General features: G+C 34.2%; 1 protein-coding gene across 1 annotated transcript; it reads left to right on the top strand.

Moving 5' to 3' along the window:
* The first annotated feature begins 2837 nt into the window (after positions 1–2837).
* On the top strand, positions 2838–14137 carry LOC128221448 (membrane-spanning 4-domains subfamily A member 14-like). The gene is made up of 4 exons (XM_052930055.1): positions 2838–2851; positions 12104–12162; positions 13138–13460; positions 13619–14137. The coding sequence occupies exons 1-4, from the start codon at positions 2838–2840 to the stop codon at positions 14135–14137; spliced, it is 915 nt and encodes a 304-aa protein (XP_052786015.1).
* The last annotated feature ends 2136 nt before the right edge of the window (positions 14138–16273 follow it).

Genomic DNA, 16273 nt, shown 5'->3' with positions numbered 1-16273 from the left:
AGAAAAAAAACTGCCAAAATCAAAATATCTGCGTGCAGATTGTTTCTTTTATCCTGTATCTTTAACAAAGACGTGGGAGAGAAAAAAACAAAACAGGTCATGCCTGTTGTTGTCAAGAAGTTGAATACAATTAAAATTGTTATTTGTAGCTAATGAAATCACTGTTTGCTATATTTTGTTTACGACGTTTGTAATTGGTATAGATATACTTTTATTTCCTCCAATAATGAAGAGCAGAACGTATTTACAACACACATTTCAATGATAAATAAAGCATTTACGCAACAACAAAAACAATTAGAGTGTGCATGTCATAGAAATAACGTACATGCAACTGAATTCATATTTTATCAACAAGCTCATGTATATACTGCAGTGAAACAGAACAATAGCTGCAATAATTAATGCTCAGTAGACATTAAATACACAATGTCAATGTAAACTGTTTAATTATATTTACACTAAAGGTTTTTACCCGATATCATGGACTAAAGGAATTATTATTCCAAAAAAGGGGGACTTAAATAATGTTGATAACAATAGAGGAATTATGTTGACAAGTGTGTTTTCTAAAATATTTTCATTGTTGTTGGACAGCAGGGCTCGGTCTTTTGTTGAAAATAATAATTCTTTGTCCGATTTGCAATTTGGGTTTAGGAATAAACGTAGTACTGTAGATTGCATATTTGTATTACAAAATAATAATTTAATTAAACAGATAATAGAACGTGACAAGGGTAAGCTTTATTGTGCATTTGTTGACTTTAAAAAAGCTTTTGATATGGTGTAAAAACCTTTTATTTCAACAAAAATTTTCGTCAACATATGTAAATATGTTAAAAACTATGTATGAGTCCGTTAAAATTTGTGTTAGAGTGAACGGAAAGTTGTCAGATTCGTTTGAAAGTTATATGGTAGTGAAACAAGGGGAAATATTATCCCCATTGCTATTTATTATGTTTATTAATGATATGGAGTCACAGTTAAAAGTGTTAGAGATGACTTTGTAAATTTAGAAGAATTACAGATATTTATGCTTCTTTTTGCTGATGATACTGTTTTGTTCTCTAAATCTGTGGAAGGCCTTCAAGTGTTATTAAATAAATTACATGATTATTGTTTAAAATGGAATATCACTGTAAATACTAATAAAACTATTGCTATGAAATGCAAGAAAGGTACACGGAAAGAAAATGTCAGTCTATTTTATTTCAAGGCTAAACTGGATATTGTTAATAAATTTTGCTATTTGGGAGTACTGTTATCATCCAATGGAAAAAAATCAGTGGCCCAGAAAGCTTTATCTGACCAAGCAATACGTGCAATGTTTTCGTTAAATTCTTTGTTTGAAAAGATACCCTTAAATGTACATGAAAAACTTATATTATTTGATTAAATGGTTTTACTAATATTAACACATGTTTGTGAAATATGGCGATTCCATTCTGCTCCCGATATAGAAAGGGTTAATTTGAAATATTTAAAACAAAATGTTAGATGTCAAAAAACTAATGCTACTGTTTATGGTGAACTTGGCAAAGTGCCATTATATGTTATACGCCAAAGAGAGGATATTGCAATATTGGTATAAGCTTGTAAATTCAAATGATAACCTGTTGTCTAGATGTTTTAGATATTGTAGTTCACTAAATATAAGCAGCTCATGGTATTCTGATGTTAAAAAATTGTTAAATGATTTAGGATTTAACTACCTATGGGATAATATGTCAGTCACTAAATTACAGTTGCTATTGAAAGATTATATGTTCAGCACATGCAGAAATGGTATGCGACTTTAAATGATTCGTCCAAACTGTGTACTTATAAAGATATAAAAACAAGATTTTGTTATGAAAAATATCTCGATAGTGTCACTAATGTTAACCATAGAGTATCTCTTAGTAGAGTGCGATGTTCAGCACACAAGTTAGCTATAGAAGAAGGCAGATATAGAAATAAACCAAGTCATGATAGAAAATGCATATATAGTTCTAAAAATGCAGCATTATTAAGGAAACTTACTAAATTTGTTTATATTGCCACTGAAAAGCGCAAAAGTGCTTTAATTTAATTATTGCTTATTATTATTTGAATAGCTATATTTATATTTGTTCTTATGCTCTTTTCATACAACATTAATGTCAATACTGTTTTATATTGCCGCCGTGAATGTATATATATGCATTTGACTACGAACATGTTAATGTTTATGCCTAATAAAAGTTATGTTCTGTTCTGGTTTATATAGATGTTGGAAGTTGTAAAAAACGTAAGTGGTTGCTAAGGAACCCATTGGTTGGTGAGAAGAGAATTAGTTGCTAAAAGGTGGTTGCTAAGAATGAATTGGTTGCTGAAAGGAACTGTAGAATTGTCCCTTGAATCTCCAGCTAATTGTACAGGGCCCTGTGTATTCATTTCTTGGCTCAGGACCATTTAGGGTCCGTTTTTATTATGAAACCCCTGAAATTGCACAGCAGGATACTCAGATCTGAGACCTGATAAGACAATTAGGCAATACTGGTTTACACTAAAACAATTGGTTGCTAAGATGGTCATTGGATGGTTTGTCTGTAGGAAGCTACTAACCACTTCACTTCAAATTTTGCGGTTTCATGAAAACAGATTAAAACATTTTTCTACATGTATATACGTACATGTATATTGAAGGCCAAGGACCTCCGGTAGAGGGCCAGCATTGGTCAAAGGGCCATAATTTATATAAAATGGTGTAAGGTTACAACTATTTCAAAAAAGAAGATTTTCAGTGTTTACTCCATATTTATATGTATATCGAGATCTTTTCACCTCTGGGGCATAATTTGGAAAATAAATACAAGATGACGCTGCAAAGGTATGGGTCTGATGGTTTCATGTACGCTTTATCAAAATGCCAAGAATCCGTATGTGGTCCTTAAAGTCCTAGATTAAGGAATGTCTGGCATGATAATCCCCTGGGCCATTTAGGGTCCATATGTATTATGAAAGCCCTGAAACTACACATCTGTTTAATGCACACACATTAAGGCAAGAATATGTTATTTCCAAAATGATGACACCAGACGCCAAACATAGTATCTTACCTAAATCATACTTTATCAAAATTGACAGTCACTACATCCTTATCCCTTAAAAGTCGTTCAGTCATAGGTTGTTTTTACACAACGTAAGAAATTTGGACACACAACTGTGTATTATGTATGAGCTAAATCCATCATATTTGAAAAAAAAAATGTACAGTACTTGACTTTTCGTTGAAAAAAACGAAAGGAAAATGAGTAAATGAAGAACCCTGGATACCTAGTCCTGCACACCTAATGATTCAATTAGCATTTTCAGCTATTTTATTTCCATATTTTTTTTTTTGTTTCATATATATTGTCTTCAATTCCGTCTCCGTCTTCCTTGGGATATATTTCATATGCTTTATTTTATTTCTAAACAAAACAAAACTAAACTAACAATCAAACTATTTGAGACCATACACAAGAATTGTAAAAAAGAGAGTATTTGACATGACATCACTACAGATGTGTTTTTGAAATATGCTGGCATTTCCCCAGCAGAATAACGTAAAAAAACTTTTGAGCACCCCCCCCCCCTCTCCTCGACCAGACGCCTCCACAAGAAGTACTTACACATACCGGCTGCGTTACATATTGCATCTTATAAAGAACCTAATTTTATGTTTTTTAAGATCATAAACACACGTGTTATCCGATTTATTAAATGTCCGGAATGATACGTATATTAAGTCACGTGATAGTATACAACTACAGCCCGGTTACCGGTTTCCGAGAATGGCTATCGTTAAATTTGAAAAACTTGATACGTCAATAATACATTTTTAAATACACTCTATGATATACAACGTGTTATGATATACGATTGAGCGTCGTGCGGTTTGTTTATAACGGTAGCATGGCATAATTGTTTTATAGATTTTTATTAGTATTTGAGAAACTGGTTAGCTATTTTGAATGCTACATCCACGTTTTCATTTAACTTACAAACAATTATTATTCCATGATGTTGTATTTCTGTCTTCTTTTTTTTATTTTTTTTTTCTTGTTTTTGTTTGGGGGGCGGGGGTTCATTCTGTGTTTTTGTTGGGTGTTAGTTTGGTGTTTTTTCTTGTGTTTGTTTCCTGACACGTGAATGTTTACTTAATTTATTTATATATACATATCATCATACATGTAGTCCTGCGGTCTGTTATTTGTATATTTCATGATATATGTATATGTTTATAGACAATGTTCTATGTACACATCGTAATAAATACTTCTGTCTGTCCGCGTTTCTGCGTTACCATTCAAGTAAATATTCAAGTAGTGTCAGACATACTGTTTATTCAATTCAAAATAATATTTGTAAATTAATATGTACATATAGCCTTATTAATTTTTATATAGCCTGATATATTATATGATTATAATAATTATACATACGTGTAAAATATATTAGGAACAGAAGCGCATGGAAACAAACATTACATATAATAACAGTTCCAATATATCAAGTTCAATGTTAAATGTGGTGACGGCACACTCACGTTATATATCAAATTGTATTATAAATGTAACCAGCTCGTTTAAATTTTGAAAGTAATTGTATCATGTTATTGCACATCAGTCGTTAAATATCTAAATCTTACTTGTGATGGGATTATTTCGTAACCGCTGACGCTTGGTTAATTTGTAACCATTCTGTTAGTCAATTCGTAACCGTCAAGAAATCAAGGGGTCATATGGTAACCATCAGCTAACGAGGTGATGAATGGTATTCTTAGCACCTTGTCGAGTGTATTGTTTGATATTGAATGTATATGGCACAGCAACACCGACACCAATTGGGAGACATTGCTCAAATTCTTGCTAATAGGCAATAATCAGCGTCGAATTACACAGACAGTAAATAAGAATCTATAGTTGTCTTAAGGTTATATCACAATTTGTCTAAATGGTAAAACAATATACGAAGAAAACATTTAATACTCAGCCTTCTTATAATATTTCCTTCGCAACATAAAAATTGCTAGTTTGAAATTTCTGTATTTGTTATAGATTCAGAGTTTATTGGCAAATCGCACAACAAAATTAAGAATACAACAGGAAAAATTACTTTTTAAGTGTTTGTATGGAATATAAATTTTACATGTTTTCTTGAATTTTAGGATAATAAATAAAACAATAACAATATGGCAAAATTTGCAGTTCGTATTCATTTTGAAAACTAAAGTGACAAAAATTATTACAAAAACATATGAACAGTGCGACAAATAAATTTCGTTGTTTTTACATTCCTGCAAATATTTTATTTATCAATTAAATTAGATGTTAATAAGTTGCGCGAATTATATTGATTTAATGCTGTCACTTTCTCTGTATCCAATTTAATATTTTAACTTCAAATTTTTATGTTTCATACTTACAGTATACTTATATTTGTAAAATCAAATGCTATTAAATCATTTCCTCGTACATATGTTAATTAAATACCTGATGCAGATATCAAAATAAGAAACTCACATCAAAACCTTAAATCATGCTTGCAACATATGAGCCAACGGTTACGATATAACGATTTGATTTTTTTTAACGGTTACGAATTAACCATTACAATGGTTACGAAATGACCAACATTGAGCGGTTACGAAATGACCATAATTCTTTGTGATTGCCCATATGGTTACTCAGCCCAGCCTTAATGTAATACAATGTAAATATAAAAATAATATAATTGTTCCTTTATGTATATGCTATTCTTGACTTCCCAAAATATACTTTAAAATTCAAGGATATTCAACCGCTTAAATAATACTTTCCTACGTAACTTCACATATCTTAACCTTAAACACCTGCCTATTAAATAAATGTATGCTACGTAATATTTGTTCACAAAACAATGGGCGATCTTACCTCACATAATGTCCGCACACAGAACACTGATAATCCGTCAAGCAAAATTTACACAACACACAATAGTGACATACGTTTGCACTTTTTAAAGAAATCAGATATGTTTTAATACGTATGTACAGACAATTATGTAAATGGCACTTTAAAAGATTAAGAAACACTCAATCGATCCTCTATCTCTATCTTTGGTAACAATATGAACGTCGTATGATCAAAAAAGGAGGACTTATATAGTAAATTTCACCCATCGGTTCTCTTTGTTCTTTTAATGATTTTTAAAATGTTCATCCCCGGCATACTTGAAAGGGATAATTACTATCAGATAATTGCTTAGTTTGGATTAACAAGTTAACACGAGGACTAAGTATTATTAAAATAGGGTAACTTGCGTCATTGATTAAATGAGGTGTGAACGTATGACCATGACACGCGGCAAACTTCATGCAAGCTGTTTAATGCCACATCATTAAAAGTATTATCCGTTATATTAAATTAATTACCCGGTGAAATGGACTATATAATGTTTATTCCCTAAATATTTGCTATGTTTTTTCTATCTTTGTTATTTTGATTGTAACATAAACAGTAGTGTGCAAACTTAAATCTGTAGATCCTTAGGAGATACGAGATGTACAAATATTCTTGTTCCTTTTGTGTGCGTGTTTTTTGTTGTTGCTGTCTGTTTTGTAATATTCATATCCTTAAACAGATAGGCACAAAGTTGTATGTACCACGCAGCATAAATCTTGCGGCTGTATTAATCAACGTGGAGCAGTATTCATATATAGAGAGAAATACATATAGATCTATATATCACCGAAAACATTACCATTTCAATTATACCTTAATAAAGATAACAGTCTTGTTATTGTTATACACACTCTCACCATATTTATATGAAACTTATGATTGATTTATTAATAGAACTTATGTTATAATTGTCACATGCCATGCATTATTTCTATACATATTGTTATGACGATGAGGTTTTTATACTTAAGTCGAATTTTTTTTATGTTCTGTTCTATATTCATAGTTTCCAGTTTCAGGTTTATTGGCAATATCGGCAATACATAAGCCTTTGGCTATGGACAGTCATAAGTTTCTCTAGTTTGAACATATTAGGGTGTATGTAAAAATAGTGCTTCATATATTTCTTCCGTTCTTCATCAAACATATTACACTCGAAAAGAGTATGTACTTAATCGCAATTTCTATAACTTCTTCATTTAGAAGCATCGTATTTCAGCTATCAGTTTCAATTGGGAGTCTATGGTTTCTTGATTTGAATATAAATAAATAATGTAAGTTTTTAGTCGGTTGATTAAAAATGTATACTACCTGCCGAATTTTGTTTTAAGCATATGTAATATGTTGCTTAATTGAATGTTTCAGTTAGACGAAACCATTCATTTATAAAAAAAAAGATATTTTAACTTTTTTGATTTAAGTGACACTCTTATTCAAAATCAATTCATTCACATGTATAACGCGCAAAATTTTTGAGTGATAACCCTTAAATTACTCACGCATTTATGGTAAATATTGTTACTTATAAGAAGACTGTAGCCGTTTACTTAATTGCTGTAAACGCAAAAATATTAAATGATTGGTGAGTGCTAAAAGATTTACTGTGATCTTCTATCGTCTTATTAGGTAGAAAACCCATGTTTTCTGCATCTCTCTTTCAAATTATACTCGGTATCTTTCATAAGAACCATTGTTTTCGACATTTAATCATCCCTTTTGGACTATTTAAACAAAAATATTAATTGTGGTAAATCTTATGTGGGAATAAGTGTGCATCTTTAAAATCCATTTTAGTCTTGTAGTCGTCAATATCGTTAAATACCTATATGATAACTATTGTTTGCAGCGGTATTTAACTGTAAATACTACAAAACTAAGGCTGTCACTTCCCCCAGAGGTAGAGAAACATAAATTGTCTTTATTTTATGAAACTATAGATGTTGTAACCATATATAAATATTTATTCGTGAAAGGAGAGAGGTATAAATATTAGCTCTAAGCTATTTACTGAATCCTTAATTATCGTGTTTGTTGTTTATGTATTTGCTAAATGTACTTATATAGAATAAATATGGTTTAAATCAATATCGTTACTACGCGATCTACTTGCAGCGGACTTAAACGTGCCACTTTTTGAGTTTGTAAACCGTCCAAATACATCCGAGTTTGTTTTTGATAAAAATGGCCGAGGAGTTCCGAATGATACATTATGCCGTTATGCCCAAAATATAAAGTCACGACAAGGAACGGTAATGAATTTTATTTATTTACAATGTTCTTGTCGTGTTCATAACAGCCATCATTAAACGTTAACAAAAACGACTAACGATTAATTAAACGCATTTTATATGAACTTTATTAATAGCTAAGCCTACCAGGTACGGCCATAATCGAATTATGTTTTGTCTTTAATACAATGTTCGTGTGCCCAGGCCTTATACCTCGTCATTAAATTTTTACAAAACGACGTGCGACTGTTTAAACGAATTTTATCGACTTAAATAAATTTATAGGCCTCCCATGTATAACCATAAACAACTCCTTTCATGAAGAACGCCCATTAGGGAAGTTCCAATGTAAGCGTCATTACATCATTTTGTTTGGGTATTTAAGAACTTGCTGTAATACTATATGATTATCTCGCTGGATTCACAAGGAATTATGTGTTCATCATTTTGATGTTTTAAAATACCGAAATAACACTAAATAGGTAAACACCACATGTGTATGGCAAGCACATACGAAAGCCAATTAAAATACTAACATTGTTGTCGAAAAGTAAACCAAATGCCGCTATATTTTCAAAGTTAATACTTCCGTGTAATTGTGACACTTCAGCCAGTCTGAAACTTTTGTTACTTGGCTTTGCTCTACCCCTTCGTGTAAGATGAATGCATTCTGCGTGATTCCAATGATTACTACCATTCAACTCATTTTGCAGTGGAAATCTATCTAACAATTGAGAAACCTATTCTCGTTTATACAAAGGAAGTTATATTTATCTACCATTGGGTATATATAAACTGCGTTTCTTACAAAACCCCCAAAACAAAACAGATTGAAAAGCAACAAGGTTAGATCAAGGAAAGGCGTGCTCTTACTCTGCCAGAAATATAAAAACTAGTGCAAAGTAGATTCACAGGATGTGTCAGTTATTTCGTTCAAGGTTGCAACAGAAAAAAACCCCGAATGCACGGCGAATACGATTATTGCGTTGTAAGAATCTATCTGGCATCCTGTTGGTCCAAATGAGGTTGAGGATATCGTCGAACTAAGAGGTGTAATCGTTGCATATACTCCGGACTATTGCCTTAATTAATCATATTCGCAATGGACATGCACGGATGTTATAAAATGTCAATGCTTTAATCAAATAAACCCAGTTAAGCCATAATATGCAGTTGCTTGGGTTATATAATTTGAATGTTTTCTCATAATCATTTACACTTTTATATACTTACAAACATGCACATCGGCGGACCAGCGCTAGGTGCACGTAACTCAATATCGCCCCATTAGTGCAATAAGGTGGCAAGTCATCTTTTTATGTTTTCGAGATAAACGCCTTGAAATGTTTTACGTGCTATAAAATGAATGAATTGCAATAATTATTTTCTAGATATAGACATTGTTTGGTTTTGTATATCCAAATAAATAATCTAAAGTAAAATTTCCCAAAGACATGCGAGCCCTGGCCCTCCCAATGATATAAAGAGATGAGCTCAAATGGTTTATGTGCCCGACTCACCTCATGAATGACCTGCCCGACTCTCCCCATGAATTCATCTTAAATAAAGAAACGTATTCGATTATGTACTCGGCTCTTCCCATGAATGATATGTAGTGAAAGAACGTATTGCATGCATACCCGACTCTACCGATCACTTATCTAATGCTATGTTTTATAATGGTGTACGTGCCTGACTTCCAACATGAGGAATTATACATGAATATATTAAGTACATGTATTGCTCCTCAAAATCATTAATGATAGTTGATATTTCTACTTTGTTTTGTTTAGAAAGTATTCATTTTAATTAGTCCCTCCTTAGTTAGATATACAATGTGTGTGTGTTACCTTAAACTAATTTTGCCTATAACAAGAACACAGGTGTGTTGGTTAAGTTATTTTATATCGTCAAAGAAAAACAGCACGTGTATCAGCCAGTTCTCACGTAAACAACAAACTGGCAAGTTTGAAGAAGGATTCCCCTTGAATTAACGTTTAAATTCAAATATACTTCGATCATTTTAACGTCAATATTGATATAAAATTTAATACGCGTTATGACGTCACTGAACAACGCCGCACATGCCTTTCAGTGCAATGTTTGAACAATCCGTTTTTAACTTTAATTTAAAAAAAAAATCAATTAAATTCAAAATGGATACTTTAAGATGTACAATATTTAAGATTTCGGATATCAAAATATAATTTATCCAAAACAACACCGGCAAGTCTTTATGCTATGCTTTCGTTTCGTTCATCGCAGCTCAAATTCTACTCTATTAACCGATTGCTGTCTGAAGGCTGCATTTATATAATGCAAGATTTGATGCAGCCGCAACATTGCAGAGGAAAATCATTTTCTTAGATAAACAAATTGTTTCATTTTGTACCAGAATTAGGAACTTAGCTGTGCAACTGGCAACAAGTATTAAACTTTTGTACTAGAAATAGGAGCATCCAGGTAAGAGCATTACGAGGGGTGAATGCGAAAAGGCTCTAAGTGACATTAAATACAGAAGCAGATTGAACCTTTTCGCTTTCACCCCTCGAATAGAAGTGATCTGTTTTAGTTTTCATATACTGTCAGTCATTATGAAATATGTCCATGTAAGTGTATTTTAGCCAAAATAACAAAGCTTTAGAAAAAATGTTGTTGTTTTAATGTAAAGTTATAGAGTATCTGAAATCATTATAATACTTTTAGTTTGTATCATGAGTTACAAAACATCTAAGGCTTGTGGGCTTAAGTTGTTTTAATGATTTAATTGTTTTGTTATTGATATCGATTTGAATAAGGTTCTTGAATATATTATATAATAAGTCACACTATTTGTCTGTATTATACAGCTCTGTACTGTTCTCTAAGTGAAAAACTCAACAGTTTATAATATAAAAAGTATTTTATTTTAAATTTCTCATACATATTCGTATTTTTGTAATATAACATGTATTATTTAACCACTTTGGAATGTTCAGACTTATTCTTAAGAAAATTAAAAGTAATATTTAATGCTTTATTTAATTATTTTTGATATAGTGTTTAAATCGAGTGTAAATAAAGAGTATGTAATTGATTGTAATTGTTCAGGATTGTTTCGTTAATCTGAAAAATGATAAAGAAGGAATTTATTTCGAAAACACATCAAAGAAATTATCTGAAATCTTGTATAGTGGCTTTGCCGAATCATGTGAATAGTACAGTCGTAGTAAACAGTCGGTTTGACGACTTCAAACTAAAATTACACTGAAAGATCATAAAAGACTGGAAAATCGAAACTCGGGTCGTTCGAAATATCCGTTCTCTCGAGGTTTCAGCCCGGACCCCGGCATCCTCGAGCGATCGCAGTTTTACTGTTTATGTCTGATAGATTTTCAGATTATAAGTGTTTGAAATTGACCTAAAATCAACTCGGCGTTTTTTTGTGCCTAAATGTTAACATCCGTTTAAATATCTTTATTCGACTGATTTGAATTTTGTCTACGAATAATAAGACAAATAATAAGACAAGGTATGTTAAATCATTTTTAAGGAAATTTAATTTCAATGGCTGTAAACTCTATTACATTTCCAACGATTTGAAGGAGTTCACAGTCTTTTCAATAATTTTAAAAATACATTACAATAACCAATTTTTCATTGGTCAATAGCACGATTTGTGATAATATGACTTTTTAAAAAAAACATTTTCTTATTTGTTCGCGGAAGGAATCTGACCTACAATTAAACTAATTCTTTAAAATTTCCAGTAAGAAGTCAGATCCGCAAAATGTGTATGAAAGCTTCATTGAGGCATCTGACCCTTAAAAAAGCTGACTCCCTGAAAGCTCCATTAAGGCATTCGACGAACAAATTATATAGTTCCCTGAACGCTCGACTCAGGCACCTGACCAACAAGTAAGCTAGTTCTCTAAATGCTCCTTTCAGGCATCTGACCCACACGAATCTATTTCAATGGAAGCTCCACAGGGGCATCCGACCAAAATGTAAGCTAGCTCCATGAAAGCTCAATAAAGTCACCAGACAATCGAGTAAGCTGGTTCCCTGATAGCTCAATTTAGTCATCCGACACACAAGTAAGCTTGTTCCCTGATAACTACATTAGGTCACCAGACCATCGAGTAAGCTACTTCCCTGATAGCTAACTTAAGTCATCCAACCCACAAGTAAGCTAGTTCCACGAAAGCTACATTATGTCATCAGACTAACAAGTAAGATAAGTCCCTGAAAGCTACATAAAGTCATCAGACCAACAAGTAAGCTGGTTCCCTGAAAGCTACATTAAGACATCAGACCAACAAGTAAGCTGGTTCCCTGAAAGCTACATTGAGTCATCAGACCAACAAGTAAGCTGGTTCCCTGAAAGCTACATTAAGTCATCAGACCAACCAGTAAGCTGGTTCCCTGAAAGTTACATTGAGCCATTAGACCAACAAGTAAGCTGGTTCCCTGAAAGCTACATTGAGTCATTAGACCAACAAGTAAGCTAGTTCTCTGAAAGCTACAATGAGTCATCAGACCAACAAGTAAGCTGGTTCCCTGGAAGCTACATTAAGTCATCAGACCAACATGTAGGCTTAGGCCTGGTAAGCTACATTGAGTCATCAGACCAACAAGTAAGCTAGTTCCCTGAAAGCTACATTAAGTCATCAGACCAACAAGTAAGCTGGTTCCCTGAAAGCTACATTGAGTCATCAGACCAACAAGTAAGCTGGTTCCCTGAAAGCTACCTTGAGTCATCAGACCAACAAGTAAGCTGGTTCCCTGAAAGCTACATTGAGTCATTAGACCAACAAGAAAGCTAGTTCCCTGAAAGCTACATTAAGTCATCAGACCAACAAGTAAGCTGGTTCCCTGAAAGCTACATTAAGTCATCAGACCAACAAGTAAGCTAATTCCCTGAAAGCTACATTAAGTCATCAGACCAACAAGTAAGCTGGTTCCCTGAAATTTACATTCAGACCAACAAGTAAGCTGGTTCCCTGAAAGCTACATTAAGTCATCAGACCAACAAGTAAGCTGGTTCCCTGAAAGCTACATTGAGTCATCAGACCAACAAGTAAGCTGGTTCCCTGAAAGCTACCTTGAGTCATCAGACCAACAAGTAAGCTGGTTCCCTGAAAGCTACATTGAGTCATTAGACCAACAAGAAAGCTGGTTCCCTGAAAGCTACATTGTGTCATCAGACCAACAAGTAAGCTGGTTCCCTGAAAGCTACATTAAGTCATCAGACCAACAAGTAAGCTGGTTCCCTGAAAGCTACATTAAGTCATCAGACCAACAAGTAAGCTAATTCCCTGAAAGCTACATTAAGTCATCAGACCAACAAGTAAGCTGGTTCCCTGAAATTTACATTCAGACCAACAAGTAAGCTGGTTCCCTGAAAGCTACATTAAGTCATGAGACCAACAAGTAGGCTTAGGCCTGGTAAGCTACATTAAGTCATCAGACCAACAAGTAAGCTGGTTTCCTGAAAGCTACATTGAGTCATCAGACCAACAAGTAAGCTGGTTCCCTGAAAGCTACCTTGAGTCATTAGACCAACAAGTAAGCTGGTTCCCTGAAAGCTACATTGAGTCATTAGACCAACAAGTAAGCTGGTTCCCTGAAAGCTACATTGAGTCATTAGCTCAACAAGAAAGCTTGTTCCCTGAGAGATACATTGAGTCATCAGACCAACAAGTAAGCTGGTTCCCTGAAAGCTACATTAAGTCATCAGACCAACAAGTAAGCTTAGTCCCTGAAAGCTACATTAAATCATCAGACCAACAAGTAAGCTGGTTCCCTGAAAGCTACATTAAGTCATCAGACCAACAAGTAAGCTGGTTCCCTGAAAGCTACATTAAGTCATCAGACCAACAAGTAAGCTTAGTCCCTGAAAGCTACATTGAGTCATCAGACCAACAAGTAAGCTGGTTCCCTGAAAGCTACATTGAGTCATCAGACCAACAAGTAAGCTAAGTACTTGAAAGCTACATTAAGTCATCAGACCAACAAGAAAGCTATGTACCTGAATGCTACATTGAGTCATCAGACCAACAAGTAAGCTAAGTACCTGAAAGCTACATTGAGTCATCAGACCAAGAAGTAAGCTTAGTCCCTGAATGCTACATGAAGTCATCAGACCCTGAAGTAAGTTAGTTCCCTGAAAGCTACATTAAGTCATCAGACCAACAAGTAAGCTAAGTCACTGAACGGTACATTAAGCCATCCGACCAAGAAGTAAACTTAATCCCTGAAAGCTACATAAAGTCATCAGACCCAGAAGTAAGCTTAGTCCCTGAAAGCTGCATTAAGTCATCAGACCTAGAAGTAAGCTTTGTCCCTGAAAGCTACATTAAGTCATCAGACCCAAAGCTAAATTAGGTAAATTAGACCAACAAGTAAGCTAAGTCCCTGCAAGCAACATGAAGTCATCCGACCCACAAGTAATCTAGTTCCCTGAAAGCTCCATTTAGTCATTCGACATATAAGTAAGCTAGTTCCCTGATAGATACATTTGGTCATCCGACCCACAAGATAACTAGTTTCCCGAAGGTTACATTAAGTCATCTGACCCACAAGAAAACTAGTTCCCTGATAGTTCCATTAAGGCATCCGACCCACAAGTAAGCTAGAGCGCTGAAAGTTCCATTAAGGCATCCGACCCAAAAGTAAGCTAGTTCCCTGAAGGCTCCATTAAGTCATCCGACTCACAAGTAAGCTAAATCCCTGAAAGATCCATTAAGGCATCCGACCCAAAAGTAAGCTAGTTCTCTGAAAGCACCACAGGGGCATCTGACCCACAAGAAAGCTTAATCCCTGAAAGCTCCACAGGGGCATCCAACCCAAAAGTAAGCTAGTTCCCTGAAAGTTCCACAGGGGCATCCAACCCACAAGAAAGCTAGTTCCCTGAAAGCCCCAAATGGGCATCCAACCCACAAGTAAGCTAGTTCCATGAAAGCTCCACAGGGGCATCCAACCCACAAGAAAGCTAGTTCCCTGAAAGCTCCACAGGGGCATCCAACCCACAAGTAAGCTAGTTCCCTGAAAGCCCCAGAGGGGCATCCAACCCACAAGAAAGCTAGTTCCCTGAAAGCCCCAGAGGGACATCCAACCCACAAGTAAGCTATTTCCCTGAAAGCTCCACAGGGGCATTCAACCCACAAGTAAGCAAGTTCCCTGAAAGCCCCAGAGGGACATCCAACCCACAAGTAAGCTATTTCCCTGAAAGCTCCACAGGGGCATCCAACCCACAAGTAAGCAAGTTCTCTGAAAGCCGATTACTGCTTTGTTTTTTATATACTCATCTAAAGCAAAACACAACAACAAACAGTGCTACTACTTTATTAGTTACCAATTTCATTTATAAGTATCAGTAGAGATCTGCAGTTATAAGGAACTTAACTAAGCAAAAGCATAGTAAATCCAGTGCGTGACACTTATTTCATTCACAAAATATAACTTACAAACCAAAAAATGTTAGTCGACAGAAATCTGCATTTTAATAAGCACAAACGGATCCAGACAGTAGAAGGGGTGCAACGGCCCCCCCCCCCCCTAAAATCATCCAAGTTTACTTCTGTATGTCACTATCGGAGAGATAGAAATAATATACAGACCTATAGAAATACGCGATAAAAACATCACGAAGAGCTAATTCAAATATTAATGAAAAGAAATAAATTATTGGTATATAAGGACTCTTTAACACTACGTTTTAACCACCTTCAGATGTATAGCGATAAGGTTCGAGAAATAAGAAGTTTATTCAAAAGTATGTTCAAGTTACCTAGCGAATGTAAACATATCTAATCGATGCGAACAGCTTCACTTGGCATTTCTGGTAAAGTTCACACCACGCGCCGCCCTTATTATTCTAGGTTTACAACGGCTTCAAGTGCCATTGTTTGAAGAGTTCATACCATAAGCCGCCTTTTTCCGAAACGAAACCTCATTACATTACTACAACTTTACTGTATCAAATTAAACCTTATGTTACTTTGTACGTTTTGTTTAACATGGACTTTCGTTTAGGAATACGATTTTAAAAGAAAGCGTATGCTATTTTTTCAATTGTAAATCATTATCATAACAATACCTATTTGTCAATGAACA

The sequence above is a fragment of the Mya arenaria genome, chromosome 16, assembly GCF_026914265.1.
Source record: "Mya arenaria isolate MELC-2E11 chromosome 16, ASM2691426v1".
In the NCBI taxonomy this organism is placed as follows: Eukaryota; Metazoa; Mollusca; class Bivalvia; order Myida; family Myidae; genus Mya; species Mya arenaria.
Note: the sequence above shows the minus strand (reverse complement) of the source record. Positions and strands in the feature narration are given on the sequence as shown.

Excerpts from the sequence above, each read along its gene's own strand:
- LOC128221448 (XM_052930055.1), top strand. Across the intron at positions 12,163-13,137 it reads CAGGGGCATCCGACCAAAAT|ACCAACAAGTAAGCTGGTTC; the intron begins GTAAGCTAGCTC and ends ATTTACATTCAG. Across the intron at positions 13,461-13,618 it reads TTAAGTCATCAGACCAACAA|TCATCAGACCAACAAGTAAG; the intron begins GTAAGCTAATTC and ends AGCTACATTAAG.